This window comes from Enhydra lutris, unplaced genomic scaffold (genome assembly GCF_002288905.1).
Source record: "Enhydra lutris kenyoni isolate GAN:26980312 unplaced genomic scaffold, ASM228890v2 scaffoldscaffold44, whole genome shotgun sequence".
NCBI classification, from domain to species: Eukaryota; Metazoa; Chordata; class Mammalia; order Carnivora; family Mustelidae; genus Enhydra; species Enhydra lutris.
The window spans coordinates 15,384,862-15,411,141 of record NW_019154128.1 but is presented as its reverse complement, the minus strand read 5'-3'; the positions used below and the strand labels follow the sequence as shown (position 1 = coordinate 15,411,141).

Here is a 26,280-nt window from a genome sequence, read left to right as displayed (position 1 = left end):
GGTTCAGGTGACTTGCTGTGTGCCTCTTCCTTTTGTTTTCCTCATTTTCTTTCAAAAAATTTTATTTTTATATTTTCATCATTTTTGACCATTTTTTGATTTGCATTATGAAGTATGCTTAAATTTTCTTATAATAAAGAATGTCCTTTTATCTGAATCTTTTCATCTCTGATTTATTAATCTGATTGTTCAACTTTCTTTAGCTTGAAGATGATATTATTGTCAAACAAAATTACTTCAACACTATAAAAAATTTTGCACTTCAACTTTCTTCTGAAGAATGGATGATACTCGAGTTCTCCCAGCTGGGCTTCATTGGTAAGAATAGTGTCAGATTTAGCTACTTTTCAGAAATAACTGTGACTCTTGGAATCTTAAACTAATTTCTTTTACCTTAAAATTGTCTTTTTTCCCCCGGAAATGGATTGCTTTTGAGGAAATTGAATTTTAGGTAAACTTCTGCATATGAAATGATGAAAGTCAACCCAAAATAATATTTGGATACTTCTGAGATTGCAGTATTTACTGTGGAGTACACACACAGGGCCAGCCATGGTCCCGAGCATATCTGATTTCTTCTCTGACCCCTCTAGTCGCTCTTTTAGTGCCCAGAGCTCTAGTAGGATTGGGGTTCTTTTAAAAAGAATGCTACACTAAATGTTTTCTAGTATGAATTCCTGGTGTTTGATGTAGTCCTTGAAGTTCTTGTTCAGGGATTAATTTGTATTCATTTGTTGCTTTCATAGACTAATTAAGGTGCTCATTTAAAATATTTTTTTCCACTAAAATCCCTAAATTCTGTAATTATGAAAGAACATATTGAAAGCTGAAGAATTGCAGGAAGTTTACAGGTTTTAGAAAAACACTTAGAGAATAACATTTCACTTCCTGTAGTACTTTAAAACTTTAAGTATTAGAGGCTGGGCCTTTGACCTTGTTGGCTGTTTATCTCAAAACTTAAGAATCAAAAAACATCTTTACTTGTGAAAGTTGCATTGCAGACAGAATTAGGAAACCTTGTTTTTCTGCAGTTACTGATTTGGTTAAATTTTTTTTTTAACCTAAACCTAAAAGAACCTAAATTTCCTTTTTTTTTTTTTTTTTTTTTTTAATGGGAAGAATTTTAATAAGACATGAAGGAAAAGTCTCTGACTTGGTTCTTGAATCCTTTGAGCCGGTAGCTGAATGATAGATTTTGTAATGGAGAAAGTCAGGAGTTCAGTAGATCTGTTTATCCCCAGGCGACAACTCAGAATGTTTAGCTAAAGCAAGTTTGTTTGCTTTTGACAAGACAAGTGGGGAAGTTATTCTTCATGACTTCTGTTTGAAATCACAAGCTTTTATATATTTGTTGTTAATCTCACTTATTTAAGCCATTTTGTTGCTTGGTTTCTTCATAACAGCTGTTGACTGAGAATTTTTTTTTTTTTTTTCAGGTAAAATGTTTCAAGCACCAGACCTCACTCTGATCGTGGAATTCATATTTATGTTCTATAAGGAGAAACCCATTGATTGGCTCTTGGATCATATACTCTGGGTCAAAGTCTGCAACCCTGAAAAAGATGCAGTAAGTTGATTTCTTATTAGGGTAGATATAGGAGTGCTGACAAACATGACTTCCATCTTAGGCCTATCATTTTGTTTGTGTTCATTCCACAACCACTCCTGGGGCCACGTGCTCAGGGTGCGTGATGATTAATATACAACATAGTTTAGAAATGCCACCTTAGGCTAGGTTGGAGAGAGGTTTGTTCTGGTCTCCCCTGTATCTGTTGGAGATAAGAGTCTTTCCCCTTCCTGACACCCAGGTGGTACTATGAGATCTAATTAAGGGCTAGCTGTCAGTTAAGTGCCTGCAAACCCTTTGATCTCACTCCAGGGTCCTTGCTCACTACAGTGTGTCCTCTTGCTCTATAAAACCTGTGGACTAAGGTCCAGATCTTGTAGAGAATCACTGCATAGTTGGATCCTCACCCCACCCAATTCCACCCCTCCCCCGTAACACACCCTACAGCATCAGTTACCCTGAATAAAACCGTGCTTTCTCAGTTTGAGGGATACTTTATTGTCCCTCCCCTACCTTCTACCAGGGGAAGAGGCTTCTTTTCTCTGTCTTGTGAAAGTGACTTTCAAGAAGCCAGATAGCTGAATGAAAGCAATGACATTTGAAGTGCTTGCTTGCTTTCTTGAACTGACAGAAAATCCCTAAATTAGAGGGACTTTTAAATAACAGTGGAAAATCCCTTAAATCAGGGAAATCCACCTTCCTTCAGGTTGCTGATAATGTTCGCGGTGTCATTAGGCTCTGGTATTTCATTACTGTGGGCTATAGATGTTCTCCTATCTGTCCTCAGCTTTCTTCATACTCTGTCATTTTTCTTTTCTCAAATACTTTGGGGACAATATCGGGCCCAGCACATCTGGAAATAAGAAATAAAATAGCAGTGATATTTTATACCAAAGCAGTGGCAAGTCAAAAAGCACTTTTTAGTATATTACTTGCAAGATACCGGTGTTCATATGCTGACCTTTGGGGTGATGGTAGCAGGTAAATGAGTCAATGATGATTTTTGTCTTATCATGTTATTTCCATAGAAATCTTGTTATAAGAAGTAATTAGCTATGTTTTCCTTGTCCAATTTGAATTGTACCTCTGGAAAAAAAATTCTTTTTTTGATGTAAGCATAAATGTGAATACACATTCTTAAAAATAAGTCATTTTCTTTTTTAATTATTTATTCATGAGAGAGAGAGAGAGAGAGAGAGAGGCAGAGGGAGAAGCAGGCTCCTGAGGAGCAGAGAACCTGATTCGGGACTCAATCCCAGGACTCTGGGATCATGACGTAAGCTGAAGGCAGGCGCTTAACTGACTGAGCCACCCAGGCGCCCCCAAAATAAGTGATTTTTGACATGTAGTAACAGGAAGTCTTTGTTATGGGAATGTGTCTTTACAGGGATGACTTAATATTCATTCTAACAAACCTTTAATTTGACTTCATGACCTTATTATCTAGAATAGTTTGATCATCCTACCTGCCACTTAGTTTTTAGGACACTGCCTTCTGGTGTTTGTAAGCTATTGTTACATTCTTTTTTGTCTGTTTGTTTGTTCTTAAACCACTTTCTTAGGGCAAATCATGGAACAGAACCAAATAGCAAAGTAGCTACTTTACAACAATGATTGAACATATAAATTGATTTGAACAACTTTTATGATGTAAGTCCTGACCTGTATTTTCTTTGTGATTTACAGGCATTTTTATCGTAGGACATAGGAAAATTCAGGTGATCATTTCACTCCTACGGTATACTTGCATTCAACTGGTCCTCTGCAGTATTTCATCTCCTATAGGGTTAGCTTCTAAATGAGTCTGGGAGGTGAGAATCTCTGATAGTAGAAATGAAAACCATTTAAATCCTCTATAAATTTTAGCACACAGCCCTTTGGCCAGTTTGATCAATCTTTTCTGTCACTGCTTCTTAGGCCATGTTTTTCTGTGGCCTGTAATTCTTCAGTTGCTTCCGCTAGGATGTCGGGGAAACTGTCTCCACATGCTGGCAGCCTCCAGAACAGTAGCTCTTTGACACTGGGTGGAAAATTCAACAGGTTTATCAACCCACTTGGACTCTTCAGGCACCAGTGAGTCCATCGCCTGTCATTCTCTTTTTCCCCTCCCTCCCCCACCCTCTCTTCCCCCTTCCCCCTTGCTCTTCTCCTTTACTCTTCCTCCCTTCCTTTCCCTCACCTTCCATTTGAGTAGTTGAATTTTGTGTAAATAGAATATGTTCTATTACCTCTACTGTAGTGTTAGTAATAACAGTAATGAAGTAAAACCTCTTGAGAAAAATTAAGCATTTTTGTACCCAGGAAACTATTGGAGGCCTTTCCAAGTGGAAATGTCTTACAAATAAAAGTACATTCTTCGTCCAGAACTTGTAAAAGTCACTGAAAGTGAGAAGAGTTGATAAAAGCCTGACAGGACAGCTGAAGCTGTCTTCAAGTACCGAGTTAACCCACAGGGGGCGCCCTGCTGGCATTCTGGGTTTCCCACACCCGGACCAATCGTGAGGACAGGTTGTAATCTGAAGTCTGGACCTGGAGGCACTTCACATGGAAACACAAGTTGTCCTGTAACTGTGCTGAGTTGAACTGTGGAACTTGAAATACCTAAGGAGCAGTGACAAAAAAGATTGATCAAACTGGCCAAAGGGCTGTGTGCTAAAATTTATAGAGGATTTAAATGGTTTTAATTTCTACTATCAGAGATTCTCACCTCCCAGACTCATTTTAGAACCTAACCCTATAGGAGATAAAATACTGCAGAAGACCAACTGAATGCTTATGGTCAAGCTGTTGCCTTGCATTTTCAGATAACTTTGATGCAACAAAATATGCCTTTTATTATTTGCAAATCCTTTGTTATATCATCCAATTAAAGACATTCTATATATTTGAACCAAACCTCTAGGTTATAGTGTGTGCATTTTAATTTTAAAAGTTGAATGGACATTTTGACGTATCCTGAAGATGGTTGAAATTAAATCCTGAACTCTTCTCTTAGCTGTGCTTATTTTAAATTTTTTTCATATTAAATCTGTTTATCTAGTAAGTAGCAAATCTCAATGTGTTAAAAAGGACCCTAAGAATTGTGATTTGGAATTATGAGATAAGTTGGATTTTCTTTTCAATATTCTTGAAAAGGACTTTCGAAAGGGGCACCTGGGTAGCCCAATTGGTCGAGTGTCCAACTCTTGGTTTCAACTCAGGTCATGATCTCAGGGTTATGAGATGGAGCCCCACGTCTCAGGCTCCATGCTGGATGTGGAGCCTACTTACAACTCTCTATCTCCCTCTCCTTCTGCCCCTCCCTGACCCCTACTGTGTCTCTAAAAAAAGGAAAAAGAAAATAAAAGGACTTGTGGCTTTTCTGATGAGGACAAGATTTCATTTTGTAATGTGACACTGACATGATTTTTTTTTTTAATATTTAGAAACATTGTGATAGACAGAAAGCAAATCTACGAATTCGCTTCAGACCTTCGCTTTTCCAACATGTTGGTCTGCATTCTTCTCTATCAGGAAAAATACAGAAACTCACGGTTGGTGATGTAATTTTATTTTCCTCATGCACATACAGTTTGTTATTTAGTGTTTAGTCACTGATTATTCTTCTTCTTAAGTATAAATGAGCTATATGATGTTTAACAGCGTATGTGTTTCTCCTCTTAGGATAAAGATTACATGAAACCATTAATTCTTAAAATCCATGTAAACCCACCTGCAGAGATATCTACTTCTTTGAAGGTCTACCAAGGACATACACTGGAGAAAACTTACATGGGGGAGGATTTCTTCTGGGCTATAACCCCAGTAGCCGGAGACTACATCTTGTTCAAATTTGATAAGCCAGTCAATGTAGAAAGGTTGGTGGCTATTGAAATCTATTTGGTCTTAAAATTTTACACCTCTTCTTAGTGTGATTTACGATGGATTTTTTTTTTTTTTTAATGTGTATGACTGATGTGAGGAGACGGTGGGTCCCAAGTGTTAGATGGTAAAATACTTTCCTACAACTTAGTAGTAAAATGGGTGTGTTGTTTTTAGATAGGACATCAGCTCTTACCATGTTTGGTAAATTCTTGGTATCGTTGAACAGATATTTAGTATAGTATTTTAGTACTTTCAGGCAGAACTCTTCCTCAAAATATAGATTAGTTTTCATGTCCTTATTCTAGAATATCCCTCAGGTTTGACTGAGAGCTAGTCAGTTACCTAGCAAATTGGCTGAAATGATACTTTTGACAGACTGTGACCATCTCTAGTCAGTGATTTTACAAATGCTGGCTTGCTTTTAGACCACAGTGGAAGAATTTATAACCCTTTTATGTTTTTCAGAATTTATGTTCATTTAACAGAATTTAGGATTCTTTTCTGCCTGTTTTTTAACAGTCATGATTTCCCCCAACCTTTCTTCAGTTTGGGGTGTATTCCCCAGACTATAAACCATCTGTGGTACACTTAAATATAATCCCCGAATGGAATATAATTCTGTAGCCTGGGGCACATTGTGTCACGTGTTCTTGTGTGAGGTGTGTCCCGTTGTTAGAACCCACCAAAACTCATTTGGAATAATTCTACTTAAGGTTTTCAGAAATAGTGCGTAGTTATCATGTTATTGATTTTATTTTATTACTCTAAACTGATTCTAAAGAGGAATTTAAGTGTGTAAAAATGTTTTGGGCAATATGGTGAGTGCTGTGAAGTGTGTAAACCTGGCGATTCACAGTTCTGTACCCCTGGGGCTAATAATACATTATATGTTTATTAAAAAAATTAAAAATAAAAAACAGTGTTTTGGGCAATGGGACTATCCCTGGAAAAACCTAAAAATACTTTGGAGTAATATTTCACATTTATGAATATATAATATTTTGTTGTTAAATTTAATGTTCATTTTTATACTAGATAGTATGATATTCAGCACTTTGAAGTAGTATTTACCACACTTAAAAGAGTCATCATAGGGGATTTGGGCAGCTCAGTTGGTTGAGTGTCTGACTCCTGATCTCAGCTCAGGTCTTGATCTTAGAGTCAGGGGTTTAGGCCCTGTGTTGGGGTCCGTGCTGGGTGTGGAGCCTACATTGAAAAAAAAGATGTCATCATAAATATCTGAAATGGGGTTAATATCCAAAATATGTAAAGAACTTATACAACCCAATACCAAAAAAGCAAATGATTTGATTAAAAAATGGAGCAGAGGACCTGAAGACACATTTTTCCAGAGATGACATATAGATGCCCAACAGATGGATGAAAGGGTGCTCAGCATCAGTAGGCGTCAGGGAGAGGCAAGTCAAAACAACGAGCTGTCTCCTTATACTAGTCAGAATGGCTAAAATCAGAATGACAAGAACGAACAAGTATTGGCAGGGGCGTGGGGCAAGGGGGCCCCTTGTGCACTGTTGGTGGGAATGTAAATTGGTGCAACCGCTATGGGAAACAATATGGAGGTTCCTTAAAAAACTAAAAATGGAAGTACAGTATAATGCAGTAATTCCACTACTGGGTACTTAGCAAAGGAAAGGAAAACACCACTTCAAAAAGATTCTTGCAGCTCTATGTTTATTGCAGCATGAGTAACGGTAGCCATGATGGGGAAGCATCCCAAGTCTCATCAGTGGAAAGCCAGGTAAGATAAGGAGATTGTGGTGTATATACCCATGAGGGAATATGCCGCACAAAGGATGAGATCCTGCCTTTTGTGACAATGTGGATGGACCTAGAGGGTATTAAGCTAAGTGAAGTAAGTCAGCCTGAGAAAGACACATACCACATAATTCCACTCAGGAATCTTAAAGAAAACAACCCACGAGTAAACAAAAAGCAGACTCAGACCTGTGAGTACAGAAAACAAACTGGTGGCCAGAAGGGGCGGGGAGTTGGGGGGGTTGGGCAAAATGGTGAAGGGGAGAGGGAGCTACAGGCTTCCAGTGATGGAATGAGTAAGTTGCTGGCATAAAAGGCACAGCATAGGGAATACAGTGAGTGACAGTGTAGCAGCCCTGTACAGTGACAGATGGCAGCTGCCCTTGTGGTGAGCTCAGACTCACACAGAGACGGTGGATCACTGTGTTGTACACCTGAAGCTAATGTACCATTGTGGGTCAGCTATACTCAGAGACTTCTAAACAAAGAGTCATCATACAATTAGAAACAATTTTTTCACCTCCATAAATCAGAATAGTCTCAGACCATTTCTGTTGGTTTATTTTTAACAAGTTAAAATTGTGCCAGCAAAGAATCTGCTAAAGAACTCCTGTATTGGAGATCAGATTTGTTAACAAATGTATCTACAATAAACTTCTATAAAGTATATGATCCCACTGAGGAGCCATTTCTAAGTAAAACACAGTTCTTTTAAAATGAGAGTATATCTGAATTTTCTCAGAGTTCATGGAGAGACCGCCCCCCACCCCCGCCAGAATAGGGAAAAGGAATCACTTTTGACTTGCACAATAATGGACTTGCTGGGGGGGGGGGGTGGTAAAGCAGAAGTTGTATTTATCAGTACAGAAATTAAGTGGTAGGGAAAATATTTTCTGACCACATATTATGATATGTTTTGATTACATAAAAATTTTAAAATACGAAAAAATGAGGGAAAGAAATCACAACCCCGTAGACACCATTGTGATCATATTGGCACTTTCTACTTTGAAAGCCATTATGGTCTGTATGTAATTTTATGTCTTATATTTTCCATCATAATTTGTCATAAATGATTCATAAACATTTTTTAATACCTTTTTTAAAAGATATTTTTATTTATTTATTTGACACAGAGAGAGATTACAAGTAGGCAGAGAGGCAGGCAGAGAGAGGGGGAAGCAGGCTCCCCGCTGAGCAGAGAGCCTGATGTGGGGCTTGATCCCAGGACTTTTGAGACCACAACCCGAGCCAAAGTGGAGGGGCCCAACCCAGTGAGCCACCCAGGTGCCCCTTGTAAACATTTTAATAGTTGCACATTCTCCCCACTGTTGGCTATACCATCATTTACTTCTTCTGATATTAAACTTTGTAGATCATACTGACTCTTCTGCTGTAATCTCATAGTAAACACCTCTGAATCAGTCTGTCTGAACAGCAAATTCTGTCCATCATTCCTTTCTTTTTTTCTTTTTTTTAAAGATTTTATTTATTTACTTGACAGATAGAGATCACAAGTAGGCAGAGAGGCAGGCAGAGAGAGAGAGGAGAAAGCAGGCTCCCCGCGGAGCAGAGAGCCCGATGTGGGGCTCGATCCCAGGACCCTGGGATCATGACCTGAGCCGAAGGCAGAGGCTTTAACCCACTGAGCCACCCAGGTGCCCCCCATCATTCCTTTCTTAAAAGTAGCTTCCTCTGTTTTGTATTGGTCTGTAGCTGAGGTTATGAGTGACCCATAGTTATAGCAGGTAGCATTTCAAGTCAAAGATGTCTTTCTAAAAAAGGTGTCTCTCATCTGAAAATGCTGGAATTAATCTTTGGCATAGCCTAGAGGGAGCCGAGGGTGCCCTTCCCTCTGTAACACTGGAAAATCCGGTCTTCATCCCAGATGATTTCTGCCCACCAATACCATACTGTACCGTTAGCCTTCTGTCACTGCTCCTTGCAGTACTTTGAATAGGCAGGGTATTTTGTCAGTTCTCATAAACTCATAAACTTGCTACAGTCCCGTGAGGTGGGTGAGAATCTCTGCGCTTTTAGAAGAAACTCAGGCTCAGGAAGCTAATGTAACTTGCTAAAGGTGAGAATTCTCTAAATGAGAGACTAAATGAGAGACCTAGGATTTGGATCCAGGTCTTTCTAAATCTAAACTTTTAACCGTTTAACTTAATTAAAGTTGTTTTCTATCTTTTCTTTTTTTTTAAGATTTTATTCATTGATTTGACAGGGAGAGAGCAAGTGCAAGTGGGCAGAGAGGTAGGCAGAGAGAGAAGGAGAAGCAGGCTCCCCCCTGAGCAAGGAGCCTGGTGTGGGGACTCGATCTCTGGACCCTGGGATCATGACCTGAACTGAAGACAGCCGCTTAACAGACTAAGCCACCCAGGCGCCCCTAAACTTAAGTTTTCAGTTTAGATTTAGATATGCTTTGCATGCCCTGTCTGGGTTGTACACCCGCCCTCCCTCCCTCCTTTCCCCACATACACTTACACACACACTGGTTTTCAGGGTGTCAGAACCTGAGGACATTATCCTCATACCCAGGGAGTATTTTAGATTGATCATAGTTGATATTGAGATGTTTGTTCATAGTGATAAGTGGAATTATTTAGATATTTGGAATTGGTTAATTTACTCTCAGGCTCCTAATACTGAAATTATTTGCATTGGATAAAGCTAGTCTTTGAACTTGCCATGGCTCATGGCAGGCCTGGTGAAAATTTACTCGGGCACAAGATACAGTAGTATTTTGTAGGTGCTGCAGCTTCGATTACTCTTCGAGGGTAGTGTACGTTTAAAACAGTGTGAACCGCAGCCTAAAATTGTCTTTTTTTTTTTTTTTAAAGTCTGTTAAATACATTATTACGTCAAGCACCACACATGCCCCTTCCGATGGAAGGAATTAACACATCCCCTCAGTGTTGCATCCTTGGGTTTTTAGGTTCCCTGCAACTATTCGGAATAGTAACGCGCTCTCGCTACGCGCCCTGGTGCAGTCCCCGCTCACCCCAAGCCCTGCTGGGAAGGCTCACTGTGAGGTGAGGCGGTCTTCCTGAATCTTCGTCAAGTCTAGTCTGACTCATACTTTTATGTTTGTCTTTTCAGTTACTTGTTCCACAGCGGCAACCAAGAACATCCAGGAGATATCCTGCTCAACACAACTGTGGAAGTTTTGCCTTTAAAGGTATGCCTGTTTCTTCCCCTAATTCTTCAGAACTAAGACTAGGAGACTTGGTTTGAGGTTATCCTTACTGATGAGGTGAAAGAAAATTCTCTCGTTTGCAGGGCCTTTGTGACAAGCAATATTATTTTTTTTTTTTTTTGAAATATGGAACACTTAGTGTATTGTCCCATCTGTCTTATTCATAGAGCCTCCATTTTGTTTCCTGTTGGAAAATAACTTGGAAGTTCCTACTAGGAAAATAAGTGAATTATCATTTTACTTTAATGCTTAACTGGTGTTTATATTTTGAGTCCCAAAATGCCATGTGGTTTTAATGCCTGTTGTTTAATACACAAAATTAATTTTACTGGTCTTTAAGTAGTGCTTAGTTTTCTTTCAGGTTAACACGGTTTTTTATTTTTAATGAAAAAAATAGTACCCTATTAAATTGGTTTAAATTTAAATTAATTAAAATTTAAATGTTCTAATCAATGTATCATCTGTATTTATTTATATTTATATATTTAAATTTTCTAACCAATCTAGAAAGATACATAGATTCAGATATTATAAAAAAAAGAATGTATTGATAAACTTTTTAAGATTCAAGACTGAGATGACATTTTTCTTTTTTAGAAATAGCTGAGCCGCAAACATCACTTTTGTGTTTATTAAGATATATTAGATCTGTTGTAAATAGAAGTAATAATTTGCAAAGTTAATGTTTTTTGTTCTATTTTAGAGTGAAGGTTTGGAAATAAGCAAAGAAACCAAAGACAAACGATTAGAAGATGGTTATTTCAGAATAGGTAATACCTCCTACTTTAACCTAGTAGAATGTCCTTGACTTTTCTGGACTAACTCCTAAGTAATTATAACTTCTCGTCGGATGTTAAGCACTTTAGGGTTATAGTTACCAATGTCCTCCCAAGTTGTGTGTGTTCTCATGTTTCATACTTTAATTGTCTTGACCCAACCAGGATTTCAGATCAGAGGTTCATTTGCTGGTTCCTCTTTATCTCCCCACCTGCTGTTTCGTGGTTGATAGTCACTGCTAGATCCTCTGCCTTCAGCTGCCTCCTGCCCTCTCTGACCGGGCGATGGTAGCTACTTGCAAGGTCCCAGCAACGTCTGTGTGCCAGAAGCTCTGTGCCTTTTAGCCCCTGCCTCCTTCCTGAGCTTCAGGTCTGTACTGAGATGCTTTCTCTCTCTCTCTCTTTAAGGATTTTATTTATTTATTTGAGAGAGAGAAAGAGCGAGCACCAAAGCAGAGGGGGTGGGGATAAGGGAGAAGCAGGCCACCTGCAGAGCAGGGAGCCCCATGCGGGGCTCGATCCCAGGACCCTGAGATCATGACCTGAGCCGAAGGCAGACGCCCGGGCGCCCCCTGGGATGCTTTCTGACAGGGCCACACAGCCATTTGCTCTGAGCATCTGTGCCAGGGTCATACCTTTCGGTCACCATAGTTTTTGCTGTCACTATTCACCTGGTTGCCTAAGCCCAATCTTGGGAGACACCCTGAACACACACCCCACTTTGTACTGTCCGTTAGCATAAGATATGTCCATCTGGGAATGCCGAGTCACCTGCCCTGGGCTGGTGCTCAGGCCTCTGCCTCTGGGTCTGGGCCGGAGAAGGACTGCCATTCCCTGCGTCCTTCTGCTCGCTTTGCCCAGAACCCCAGCAGTTGCCTTTCTAAAGCGTCCCTGTTACCACGATGTTAGCCTGGAGAGAGATCTTAACGCCTTTCCATGATCACATTCCTTAGCTTCCATCCACTTTCACATCATGTTTCCTTTGATTCTCAGTTTCCCTTGTCCTGAGTCTCTTGTTCCTCTCATGCTCCTTGCGCTCATGTGCAGCTCTGCCTCTGGCCATTTTCTCCACCTGATATTTCTCCTATTGAATGCTTTCTCATTTTCTGTTAAACACTGCAGCTGCCCCTCTTGTCTGCTCTTCCTAACACACTGCGTGCACTTTACTATGTGGCCTTGCCATGTCACATGGCGGTTCCCTGTCACAGCGAGGTGACCTGTCACAGTGCGGTCCTGCGCACTTGGCTGGAAGGCAGGCGGCGATGGCCCTTGGCCGTCTCTTGCAGTTAACATACAGTCTGTTGCTGGATAGGTGTTAACTCAGTGAATGAGAATGTATTTTCTTTTTCTTAAAAGTAATGCTTTTCTTAGTGGTAGGCAGAAGAGAATATTGGTAAGTTTACACTGTAGGTGAACAGGATAGGTACAATCAGAAGACTCTCTTGAGAGTTTTCACATCTGGTGTCATGGTTTCTGCTACAAGGTTTGTGTGATAACCCTAGTTTTTGTGTAGTTTTGGTGGATAGATGAGTTTCATTATTTTCATATTTGGGTTACGTCTAGAAATGTACAAAAAGTTGGCTGCATATCCAAGACATTTATTAACCCTATTACTTGTCCATTATTTAGTTTCTGAGACTATTGTGTTCTAGATTAGGAAAGCATAGGAAATTGACCATCAGTAGTAACTTGAAGATAATGACCATCTAAGACAGCAGCTCAAACATGTTTAGAACAGAAGAGAATGTGTAAATCAGCCAGCCTAGGACCTTGTATAACGAAAAGGTGCATCAGAAACAAGGAGCAACTGATTTCTTTCAACTGAGTATGAAACAATTCCACTCCCTTAAGTATGCCTTAGTGGAATAGCTTCGCAGACCTTCCTCATAGTGGAACAGCCGTACCTGGTGAAAATTATTTTCAAAAAAATAGAGCAGATGGAGAGACATTACTCATGAAAATCTGAATCTGAGTAAGAACATGAAGAGTCGGGGCGCCTGGGTGGCTCAGTGGGTTAAGCCGCTGCCTTCGGCTCAGGTCACGATCTCAGGGTCCTGGGATCGAGTCCCGCATCGGGCTCTCTGCTCAGCAGGGAGCCTGCTTCCCTCTCTCTCTCTCTCTGCCTGCCTCTCTGTCTACTTGTGATCTCTGTCAAATAAATAAATAAAATCTTTAAAAAAAAAAAAAAAGAACATGAAGAGTCTATGGCCTTAGACACCTGACCTGTGCGTTCCCCACACTGCCTGAGCTCAGTGAGACTGGAGCTCTATTCTCGACACTTTCTAGTCAGTCCCAGTTGTGAGGCAAAGAGCCCTGTCAGAGAAACACTGGAAGGACAGGCTGGTGTGCGGTCAGGGTGCGGTAGGAGGGGGAGCCCCACAGGGCATGACCCTGCAAGTCTCGGCCAGTACCAGGAATTGGGAGTTTTAGTCACTCTCCAGTAAGCTCCTCCTTCCTTTCCCCTTTCTTTCCTGTCTCTCAGTGCGGACCTACCAGTTCATTGGGTCAAGAACAAAAATTAAATTTCTTGTTTGGGAAGCTGGTACAGGCACGTGGTACCAAATGCATATCTGAAAACATAAATTTCAGTTTCCTCTGCTCTTTTCTGTCCTCCTTAGTGCTTCCCAGAGGCAGTTCCTTTAAGGATTTGTGTCCTTTCAGAAGTTTTCTGTTCAGAAATGAAGAGATACTAGTATATTCTTTAAAAACACACAATCACAAAGGAATGATAACATGCTGTACGACCTTTGTTCTGCATCTTTTCCCCAATCAAATACACAAGTATTATATACGGAAGAGGAACATTCCAAAAGATCGTAACATTTCAGATGCACAGAAGATACAAGTAATAATGTAATGAGCATCAGTGTGTTTGGCTTAAGATTTGCCAATTCAGTTGTTCTTCCCTAATATCTTCTTTCCCCCTTCCACCCAAGGAGAACTACTGTCCTAAGGTTTGTGGTTACCATTTGTGTGTCCACTTCTACTATGTATGTACGATGTATTCCTGAACAACACGCAGTGTTATTTCGCTTGTTAAATCTGAGCGAAATAATAACCTTCTGTAGTCTACGGTTTCTTTTCTCTCCCCATCATGAGATTCATCCATGTGGATGCGTGTATCTTTGGCTCATTCATTTACTTGCTGTGTAAATGTTCATAGTGGACATATCACTGTCTGTCCTCCTGTTTGCTTATAAAGTTTGTTTCCTTTTTTTTCCCGTTATAAAGAATGCTTGTTTGAACAATTCTGCACACGTATGAGAGTGTCTCTGCGTTGAAAGTGCAAGTAGATCTTTAGCTACATTATCTTCTGTTGTACTTTATTCTTTGTATTCTTCATTCTTTTAATTGGCTGCCTAGTATTTCCATGGATTAACATATCAAGATTTGCATAGCCGGTCACCTAGTGGTGGACGGTTGTTGGCAGTTTTTGCTACAATTTGTAGTCTTTTGTACATGTGAGAGTATATCTGCAGGATAAAATCCTGGTTGAAAGTGTTTTTGTTGTTGTTGTTGTTGTTTTAAAATTTTTATTTATTTATTTGACAGAGAGAGATCACAAATAGGCAGAGAGGCAGGCAGAGAGAAGGGGGGAAGCAGGCTCCCTGCAGCAGAGAGCCCGATGTGGGGCTTGATCCCAGGACCCTGAGATCATGACCTGAGCTGAAGGCAGAGCCTTAACCCACTGAGCCACCCAGGTGCCCCTGTTGTTTTTTGTTTTTTGTTTTTTTAAAGATTTACCTGTTTAAAGAGCGTCTGCATGCACACAGGGGGAAAGGTCAGGGAGAGAGAAAGAGTCTTAAGCAGATTCCCCACAGACCTTGGAGCCTAACACAGGACTCAGTCTCACAACCCTGAGATCACAACCTGAGCCACAACCAAGAGTTGGTTGCTTAGCTGACTGCCTCACTCAGGTGCGTCCTGGATGCAGGTGTTTTAAAGAGGCCAGTTACATCATTAGGTAATTATCTTTCTAATTAAACGAGCTCATCAGATGATAGTACGATACCTCATTAAAGTGTTTCATGTTTCACAGTATTTTTCAGCCCTAAGTTCCCTGCCTAACTCAATAATTCAGTAATACTCTTTTGTAGCCTGTACTTCCCACCCCAGTCTAGCCCCAGCATGGACATACTTTCATGAAATAAGATTATTAATAGGGGCGCCTGGGTGGCCCAGTGGGTTAAGCCTCTGCCTTCAGCTCAGGTCATGATCTCAGGGTCTTGGGATCGAGCCCCACATCGGGCTCTCTGCTCAGTGGGGGAGCCTGCTTCCTCCTCTCTCTCTGCCTGCCTCTCTGCCTGCTCGCTCTGTGATCTTCTCAGAGATCTCTCTCTGTCAAATAAGTAAGATCTTTTTAAAAAAAAATTAATAACTTTTAAATAAGAAATACGTTTAATACTACAAGTCTTCTTGGGGGCACTTGGGTACCTTAGTGAAATGTAGGATTCTTGATTTTGGCTCAGATTGTGATCTCAGAGTTGTGGGATTGAGCCTGACGTGGGGTTCTGCGCTCAGTGTGGAGTCCGCTTGTCTTTCTTCCTTTGCCCTGCCCCAGCTCACATGTGTGCATTCTCTCTCTTAAATAAATAAATAAATCTCTAAAAAATATATTACAGGTTTTCTCTGGTATGATTTTCAGGTTGAACATATCTTACTAAAAGCCTATCATTATTTTGTAAAACTCTAGATTAGGCTGCATAATCTCCACACCAGATAGCCTCAGTCCTGCTCTGGCCCTCTTCCTCTTGTTTTTTTTTTTCCCCCCTCTACTACCTGTTTTTGCTTAGAATGTTTAATTTTTTTTTTGTTTTTATTTTTCAATGGTTTGAAAAAAATGAAAATTTTATATTGTGACATGTAAAAATGATAAAAAGGTTTGATTTCAGTGTCCATAAATAGTTATTGGAACACTTTATTGGTGCTCACTTACTTCTGTGCAGTCCGTGCACTCTGACCCCCAGCGGGAGAGAAGAGCCCAGAGTTGCAGCCAAGAAGAAGGTGGTGCTGGGGCGCTCCAGGCAGTGGCAGTGCAGTTATGATATGACCATGTCCCCGCGCACCACCATCCTGTGACGTTTAAAAAATAATAATAATGATAATAACCAGTGCTTACCCATGATGCCGAAAACTGTGAAAGTGGACTTTGAATGTCAGTGCTTTTTAACCGTGAAAATGTGGCATATTTGATCAGATTGGATGGCAGATCGCCATGGTTATTACGCCGTGATGTGACAGCTGGTCTGGGGAACACATTGCCATCCTGAGCACTCATGCTGTTCCCAACTCACAGGAAAGTAGAGGTCAGGAAATCAGAAGATTTAACAGACTGTATTTCATGACAGCAGAATTTCTTCCCAGAAATAAATGCCCATGAGGCTGTAACCAGAGTGAGTGTCGGGGAGACTCGGGTGTTAGCCAAGTAAATGAAGCCAATGACCAAGCGTACGTTACATCGTATTTAATTGGAGCAGCCAAAGATGTGTGTGCAGATAAAATAAACTTAAGACCATCAAGCTTTCACTCACAACCAACTGCTTGAAGAATTGAGGACACTGGGAACACTATCAGTCAGAAGACAAAGCAAGACCATTGACTGCCTAAGTGTTAATAATGTGATATGGTATTTATAGCATATTTTAAGATAAACTACATGAAAACAAGAGAACACAAGACAGGAAGGTGACAACTAAATGTATATCATTGTAAGATTATTACTAATTGGCAAAATAGAATTTTTTTGAAGTCAGACTGATAAGTACATTATACATAGTACATAGAGTACCAATAAATAATAAAGTGTATATATAAATATAAACATATATACACCAATAGGTAAATGGATATGTTAAAAAAAAAGGGGGGAGTTGGAAAGAGAAAATAAATTTAAGCCCCAGAGTGCTTGAAGGTTTCCTCCCCGTTGTAATTTGAAGAATTATATTTAATATTTATGTAACAGATATTCACATCTTGTTGGGAAAACAGCTTCCTTCATAGAAGGTGGAAAAAATACTGCAAATATTTCGTTATGCCAGGTGTTTATTCTTTCTAAAACCCCAATAGTGTCGTTTTCCTCAAAATTAATCCTGATTATCACTAAATGTTCTTTACTTAGTTGACGCCCAAGTGCTTGACACTCCTTTGTTTGTTTTTGTTTTTTTCCTGGTCTTTGTGCATTTGTGTGTGTGAGGGATTAGATACACTAATGCATTTTGAACCTTTTAGGATGAGGATATTTGTAAGGTCACGGTAGGAAATCCTGCTAGTGCACAGTACCTGGGGGCATTTCAGTGCACAAAAAGTCACAACAAATATAATTATATGTGGGAAATTGGATCTAGACCTGCAGTACAAAGAAAATCTAAAGAATCTTCTTGCCCTAAGGTAACACTAGAAAAAAAAATAGGCTGAATTCTATCATTTCCATTAAAAAAAAAAAAGCAAATTGTTTCCTGGTCTCTTGATGAGTTGATAGAGGTTATAGGTACTGCCTAGTTGTTACTTGGAGTCCATGCCAACCTTGAAGTAACCGAAGCATTGGCCTCTGAAAAGTCTGCATGGAACCAAGTACAGGCAAGAATATTTTCCAACAAGCTGAGGAAACACACATTGAGTACAACCTGAAGTGAAATGTGTTACACTGAATGGTGGTGAAGATATCCATGAAGAAGAAGGCTTAGTTGGATACATGTACAGAGCTTGTGGAAATGTGAGCGAAGCCAGTGGTTATTTTATTATTCATCTGGTACTTTACAGGAACTACTTGAATCTGTCATGTATCATTATTTTATTGAACCAGCAGCAGTCATCAGTGAACTTGATTCATTCTCATGGACTCTGCCATGATCAGTTCTGTGAATTTTTGTCAGAAATAGAAACTGAACAGTATGACCTTCTGGACCACACAGCAGCTCTGGGGCTTAGCTGTGATCAATTTTATAATGAAAAAAATTTAAAAAAAGAACTTTTTTTTTTTTTTAAGCCCAGGAACATTATTGAAATTTTTTCCCAGGACTGCCCTTAACCACTATTATCTCTTAGAAAGTTAGTTTTTGGTGCAGACTTGATGACGTTTTATTCAAGCTAAAATTACAAGACAAAATAGCACTTCCGTGCAGACCTTTTATTCTAGCCAAGCCACTGATGACCGTGATTATTTGAGCTCCAATATCAGACTGATCAAGAAGCTTCCACCTGACTTTCGCTCAAAAGTGACTCATCTGCAGTGTAGTGACACTTGCAAGGCAAGTACTGGGGAGAAGAACCTTATGGAATTCCACGAATACCCTCCAAGTGATGAATATGCTCCAGTAAAATCACGTGCTAGTGGACTGATGTGTTTCGCAGCACCTCGGCTGTGTGAAAGGAATTAGTCAAGATAAAATATGTAAAATCTCATGGATTCATATGAACAGATGAACATTTATGATCGATTTTAATGAGGATCACTTTGAATCCTAGTTAACTGAATGATGTTAACCACTCCCACCCCCCGCACCATCCTAAAAGGAATTATGTTCTCCTTGGTACACCTGCATGGCGGTTCTTATCATTTGAATTTCATGAATAAAAATTTTGTGAACATTTTTTCCCCATCTTTCCATGTAGAAGTGCTAACCTGATATCTTTACTTTTCCTCTTAGTCCACAAAGCTCAAAATATTCACCGTCTGCCCCGTGTAATAAAGGGGTTGCCGGCTCCTGGCTTAGAGAAACATGGCCAAGAACAAAACACTTGTCTGTCACTTTTTCCATTGCATTTTGTTGTTTTAAGAATATTCCTCACAGCAAGAAAAATTGGATATAGAGCATGCTACCTTTTTATAGAACCTCTTGGTCCTAGCTTTTTCAACTTGTCATTTGTAATAGCAGTTTTCTATTAGAACCTCCTGGAGGAGGTATCACTTCTTAATTCCTTCTAGATGTTACATGGGAACAGATACATACAGACTGAGTGCTTGCTCAAGGCCAACCATTATATGTTATGTCTGAAAGCACTGAAATTTGCCATTACTGACTTAACCTTCAAAGGGTTGGACTGAGCCATGGTACAGAGTACACTTTGGTAAGGTTTGGTTAAGTCACATTTTATTAAAAACCTGCATGTTAAAATATTTTTGATGCAAGAACATACACACACACGTTTAATTTGCAGTAAGAGGAAGTATAGCTCTGCCTCTCTTACTAGGTGCTTCTAATATAAGCATACACTTCGTGAGAAATTTCAAAGTTCAATAAAAGTAGAAAGAAGGGGAAAAATTCACCCAGGCCCGTCTTGACGACACCCACTGGAAATGTTTTGGTGTTTTTCTTCCCTATTTTAAGTCTGTGATAAATTAGGCTTGCTGATTTCAGGCTATCCAACACGTGTTGATTTTTCTTTTGAAGGAAAATTTGAGAATGGTGTTGCCGAAGGAATGGTGGATCCTAGCCTAAACCCCATTTCAGCCTTTCGACTTTCAGTTATTCAGAATTCTGCCGTTTGGGCCATTCTTAATGAGGTAAGACAATGTGTGCTATCGATGATACAGCTTAGATGGTACGTTGTTGTTGGTTTTCTGTGGGGGATTTTTGTGTTGTATTTTTTTTTAACCCCATTTTAATTTCATGCATAAGGCCTTTATTGTACTTCTCATTATTTTGTATTTCAGATTCATATTAAAAAAGTCACCAACTGATCATCTGCTAAAAAACCAGTACATTTTTTTCCTGTGAATTTGTTAATTAAAGATAGTTAAGCATGTACCTTTTTTTTTTTTAACTTGAACACTACCTCTTGTGAAATCTACTGTAGATAAGATGATTGTCATTTCCACTTGGAAAGTGAAGCTCCCATGGATAATTGCATTCATTCGAACCTAAGCTGTCCTCCAATTTTAACTTGACTCAACATTTTACAGTTATGACAGCCTGTTAATATGACTTGTACTATTTTGGTATTATACTAATACTAAGAGTTGTACATATTGTTACATTCTTTAAATTTGAGAAAAATTAATGTTAAATACATTTTATGAAGGGGGTACTTTTGAAGTTCATTTATTTTACTATTATAGACCCTCTTTTATAGATTATCAGGGATTATATATATATATATATAAATATATAAATATACATAAAAATGTTATGGAGTTAATTTATTAGAAACATTTAAGAAGTACATATTTTTGTGCAGTAAATTTTTGAATCAATACTTTTTTTGAAAAGTTACCTTGCTTTTTTAATTTCTTTCTATATTTTTCTTTGGAAATGCAAACATTACAAATGAATGCCATTTTTCAAATGCACTGCCATTTAAGAATGATTCTAGATTGATTTCCTAACTGAAGTACTTTTATAATTGCAGTGATTCTGAACAAAATATTTTCAAAGGCATTTGTCATTCCTTAAAGCCAAGATTTTAAAGACCAACGTCCTTCTTGAGGGTTATTTTACTATACTGTTTATGGTGTAAAAAAAAAAAAAATCAGTCTGATAAATTTTAATGTGCAGGGGTCATGCATTCAGCCCAAATCATCATGGACTCAACTCATTACATTCCCTCTGAATGTAGGATGACAAACTCTTTTTTCTTTTTAAATCTGTGTCTTTAATCCATGAGTTAGATACATTATCTCTAGTTGATCCTTTTATATCTGCACCCATTTAGTGAGTTCTGACAAAATGTTTTCCAGGTGATGTTATTGTATGAGTCAAAATCATTGAATTTTACAGAAAAAAATGTAATATTGGTTTTTAGGGAGAGATATTGTAGCAGTTGTATGTTTTTGCAAAGTGACTTGCTCTGTTGGCTTTATGAACTTACAGGTAAATTCATATCTGAAGAGCATTTATTGCTCTTAATCATGTAATTCCAAATGTTATTACTACTGTAAACAAAAAGACTATCACCCTTAGCAATCAGCGATCTTTACAAAAATATTTTACTTTTAAGAAGTTCCGAATGATCACCATCAGCTCCCAACCAGTGCATCAGGGGGCTTGCAGGTGGATTCCAGAGAGATATGCAGAGACTGACCCCCTGAGCTCTCGGACTAGCCAGTGGCTGAGGCCTCCGGGGGTTGGAGGTGCCCGCTGGTTGCCTCTTGCCTGGGGGAGCCTCCCGCGGTTACCCAGGATGCTGAACAAAGAGCTTCCAGACAGCCTTGTTTTCTGTACAGTATGTTGGAGTGAAAAATGTTGGGAAACATGGATAGGGTACACTTCTTTCCGTTACTCCTGTTGGAATCATCGTCAGTTACTTTCCTTGATCAAAAAGTTACACATGGCCACGAATAACTTTTATGTCCAAGTCTAGTGAAACATTTTTGCTGGGCTTTTTAGATCCACTTTTCACTTTCTTTAATTTACTTTTTATGTTGTCCTTACATTTCCTTGGCCTGATGCCCGCAGGCCAATTTCATTTGAAAAGAATAACCTTTCATTGTAAAACTGTGGCAGCCGTTGAATATTACGGACTGCTGGAACCACCGAGTGTCGGGAGAGAAACCCCTGGGTGGGTTAAGAAGTCCTCTCCTCTCCTTGCTTCCCCAGGAGCCCACTCTGATTTTAGGGAGAAGGAGCATGCGCTGAAGATCAGGGAGGTGACCATGACTGCAGCTCCTTGCCCTTAGGGCTGCTTGGGCTTTAGACTGGTGAGCCGTACCAGCCGGCTTCTTCCTGTACTTCTGCTCAGCCTCCCCTCCCAGGCTTCGCTCACCCCTCCTGTTCCCGAGAATACTTGGAGCCAAACTTCACCCCCTTTCACAGACTCTCTCATGCACTCCTCCCCATGAATTGTTACCAGTGCCTCGTAGTGCCAGGAATAGTGCCTGGCACGTGGCAGGTCCCCTGTCCAGGTCTGGACGAGGGGACCAACTGTTCCAGCCCACACTCCTCTTTCTTTCTAACTCCCTTTGTCTACGTTGCTTGCCATACACTTACATACATACACACTCAGCTGTTGAGTTTTTGGTTGTTCCTGGCGAGTGTGTGTTATGTGTGCGCACACGTTCTCCCACCTGTCAGGCTTCCAGGCAGGCCTGTACTCATCCTTCCTGTGCTCCGATCATCTCCTTGTTGGTCTTTCCCTGCCCCCACTTCCTCCTCAGGCCATGAGAAACAGCCCTGCTTTCCTTAAGCAAGACACTGTAGGGTAACTCTGGAGAGGAGTTGGGGAGCGAAGTCTGGGGACAGAACAGTGGAGGGGGTGAAGAGTACCTGGGACTGAGGGAAGGATATGTACTTGGCCTCGAGAGGACACTGAACCACTTGTATCCGAATAGTGGGGACACTGTCCTCTGGTGTCCAGTATTTTATTAACATATAGAGATAAACCCGATTTGCATCTGGTATGCATTTCATGTAAACTGTTGAGACTCTAGAGCTGTGCTGTCCTGAGCAGTTGCCAGTAGACACACAGTGGGTGTGTAAATTTAAATTAATAAGATCTTTAGCGCCTCAGTCACACTAGCTACGTTCAGGTGCTCATTAGCCACATGTGGCTCGTGGCCCCTGACTGGACAGCACAGATAGCCTTCTGTCACTGCAGAAAGTTCTGTTGGGACAGCACTGTGTCAGGAGTGCTAATGCGAACACTTGCAAAACCAGAGGAATGAATTCTGACTACGAGGATAAAAGCAGACGTGCAGAATATATCACAGTGCAGACGAGTATCGTAGGCAAAAAGGTTAAGGACTGTTTCCGGGATTCTGAGACCCCAGATTTCTGAGTTCTCTGCTCTTAAGTCTCACATGCTCTTTCCAGCACGCGCGGAGGCCCTACTGTGTAGTCAGACGAGAACAGGGTTTCAGGCAGTGAGATTGAAAAGCTCTGGAAAAAGTGAGTGTGTGTTGGATGATTCAGCAGGCAGGCTGTAGAAACGTGTGTGTTAATTCAACCATGGAGAGGTCTCTGGAAAACGTATGGCTTTTCAGGTCACTGGTTGCACCAGTAAGTGATCAGGTGTCTTTATTTCAAAACCTTCAGCAACGTTCTGAAGGCTTTTCAATTTGTTACTGTCACCAAAAGGCGGTCTCCCATCAGTACTGTCCTCAAAGGCAAGTTTGGTTAATGTGGAAACAGCATGTTTGGCACGATTGCTCTCATTAGTGGCACTGTTTGTACTAGCCAAAATTCTGCAGATGACCCTCAGGTACCGTAGATGCTGTCCTCCCTCTTTGTGTGTGGGTGGAAGCCATGAATATCACCCATAATCACGTTCAGCTAATCTAACTGTGTGAGCAGGGTTTTCGCAGGCTGGTAGCATAAGTCAGATTCAAAGCAGAAGGACTCAAGGCACCACCGCTGATGTAAGATGGAGGGGCCACAGGAGAAGTAATGCTGTTGCCTGTAAGGAGCTGAGAGAGGCCTCCATCGACAGCCACAGGAACCGGAACTACAGCCCTACCAACACAGGAACTCCATCAGTTAATGAACCAAGTAAGCTTGCAGCTAGAGTCTTCTCCAGCAGATGAGAGCCCAGCTCCACCGACCCCATGACTCCAGCCTTGTGAGACCCTATGCAGAGAACTTGAATCAAGCCCGCCCTGACTTCTGGCCTGCGGAACTGTGAGATAATAAATAGGCATTGTTTTAAGCCTCTGAATTCGTGGTGATTTGTTATGCAGCAACAGAGAATGAATACAGTATTTAAAAGAGGTGAGGAGGAAAAGTCTTCATACTTGATTCTCTGGAGTTGGGAGATTTTCATAACCACGTGAGTCAAGTCTTACACTAGCCAACTTACAGCTGGGCTGCCTCTGGGGTTTCTCTGCCTGAGAATCTCTAGTAGTCTTGATTGAAAGTTTGTTGCCAAAAACTTAGAGTATCTAAGCAATGTTTTCTAAAACAAAAATAAAAACAAAAAACCCTGCTAGGACAGGATTGTTCTCATTCCAGAAGGAGGACCCATGGTATATGGAATCTTCTTCCTGGGAGAGGTATGTATTTGTGATTTTTCTGCTCTGAGCCTGTTCAGTGTATTCTTTAAGAATCATGAACAGTGGTATTTTAAATATTAGGAGAAAAAAAAAAACCTCTGCCTTTAAGAAAGATAATCTACTCTGCATTGAACGAACTTTTTTTTTTAACCCCAAACTTACTTTATTGTATAAGCACAGATCAAATCCTATATGCGCCAACCAAATTTTTGTACTTTGCAGGTATTTTCTAAAATACCTCTCTGCTTCCAAGCCATTAATTGCCATTGAAGCTTGAAATTTTGGTTTTGTACATTAATTTTTGTGCTTATTTTTACTATATCACCATACCCTTGATAGAAGAACAACAGAGCTAAAGGGAAGAAAATGAGAGGCTAAGACTGTCAGAAAGTCAGAAATTGGAGTCCTAATAATCTTTGTGTTCTAGAGGAACCCAGATATCCCAGCTCTTTCTTTTATAGAAAAGGAAACTTTTCCAAGCTGTGTAGCATTATAGTGTGTTAAATTTGATAGCTGTACAATTTTAATTATTAATCTTGATAGATGCCATAACTAGAACGCTTTATTTCTTTAATGCATGTGAACACACAATGCTAAAAAGACTACAACGACAGTATTTTAAAAAAAAAAAAAAAGGATTTGTTATATATATCCCTATCACCAGTACCTATATGTAAACTCTTCTTGCCTGAAACACTCCACCTTTTTTGGGCACTAATTAGATCATGTTCAAGGAAACAAATGGGAAAGAGCTGGCACTTTGTGTGTGTGTGTGTGTGTGTGTGTGTGTTTTAAGAATTCAGAAGACGTTCAAGAAAGTAAGCTAGGTATTGAAAGCACTTTGTGCAAAGTATCATTCCTAGTGTTCACACTGCTGTAAAAATGTGAATAGTGGTGCTAAAATTGTTTTCCAAATAAGGATTGTTTGTTGTGGGGAATATTTAATGATACTCTTGAACATTAGGGAGGCTACTTTATATATCACTTGCTCCTAGTTGTTTCTTGGTATTAGTAATTAGCAAATCCCTCCGGAGTCAAAGGTTCAGTACTTTAGTGTGATGAGCCTTCCATTATTTGAAATGCTCGGTTTGCTGAAATTGGGTGAAAATACCTTTAGAAGACCTATTCTCTGAGCCTTAAAAATGGCTGATATCGACAGTACTGTAAGATGCACTGCCAGCAGCTTTGATACTTTTCATTTCAGTAAAGACAGTGATGTTTTCTAAGAAAGATTTAGAAATCAGCTGACTGAACGTAACAATTTTGTTTCATTTATGAAATGAAAAACTAATGTGTTTCTCATCAAAAACACTGTTTGGAAAGGTCATAGACGTTTCTGGAAGCACCCCTTAGAGAAGGTGCCTGAGGAATTGCTTTTCCAGGCTGTACCAGATTTTTTTTTCTCCTTAAATGTATTGTACATATTTTCCTTAAAATGTTTTCATTGGGTGAATGGGTAATATCTGTAGTAATATTTTAGGTACCTGTTAAGATTTTTAAAGGAAGATTATTTCCAAATTTGCTGCTATAATTGAAAACCTATTAACTGGTTCTGTTGACTGTGCCTTTCATTACTGTTTCTCTGTGCCACAACCGTTCATGTGTTTGGAATAAAGATGTTTAAGAAGCCATGTTGAATTCAAGATTCCTTCTAATAAAAATAGGTAAAACTTAATGAGTAGCAAGTTTTGTTATTATTAGCTTCAACACTGATAAAGTTTACTTACAACTATTTCTAGTTATGTGGGTTTTGGAGAGGTCTTCAAAGAAAGAAAAAGAGCCTTCATGTTGAGACAGGGATGACCAGTGTTATGCAAGTGTTCACTTGTCTATTATGCCCGTGGCAGTAGCCTGTTCAACTGAAGATATTTTGTTTGGCATTTCCTTTGTATAGAAAAATGTAAATGATCTTATGGTCTGTAGTGCAGTGATTCGTCTTTGAGTTACATTACAGGTCAGGGAGGCTTGTACTAGGCAAATGTTGAAAATACAGCCCATTAGAAATGAGGCCAGACTATGAACCCTGTCAGGAACTGATTATCAAGTTCTCCAAATGATTTTTCTTTAAAAAATATTTATTATAGAAATGTACCTTTTAGTAGTTTTAAGGAATGTATTTGACAATAGCGTTAACATTATATACTTACTCAAATTTGCGAACTTTACACCCTGAAGA

At 39.7% G+C, this 26,280-nt stretch overlaps 1 protein-coding gene across 4 annotated transcripts in view; it reads left to right on the top strand.

Moving 5' to 3' along the window:
* LOC111155896 (mannosyl (alpha-1,3-)-glycoprotein beta-1,4-N-acetylglucosaminyltransferase, isozyme A) overlaps window positions 1-20,697 on the top strand; it is a 109,663-nt gene extending 88,966 nt beyond the window's left edge. For 2 of the 4 annotated variants that reach the window (XM_022516359.1, XM_022516358.1), the window contains 8 exons: window positions 204-318; window positions 1,437-1,567; window positions 4,993-5,100; window positions 5,231-5,424; window positions 10,310-10,388; window positions 11,110-11,176; window positions 19,573-19,685; window positions 19,836-20,697. In XM_022516359.1, coding sequence (XP_022372067.1) covers window positions 204-318; window positions 1,437-1,567; window positions 4,993-5,100; window positions 5,231-5,424; window positions 10,310-10,388; window positions 11,110-11,176; window positions 19,573-19,685; window positions 19,836-19,862 — 834 coding nt within the window. In that variant the 3' untranslated portion in view covers window positions 19,863-20,697. Of the gene's footprint in view, window positions 1-203; window positions 319-1,436; window positions 1,568-4,992; window positions 5,101-5,230; window positions 5,425-10,309; window positions 10,389-11,109; window positions 11,177-19,572; window positions 19,807-19,835 lie in introns of those variants that run through there. The other 2 variants (XM_022516357.1, XM_022516356.1) reach the window with 1 other exon arrangement.
* The last annotated feature ends 5,583 nt before the right edge of the window (window positions 20,698-26,280 follow it).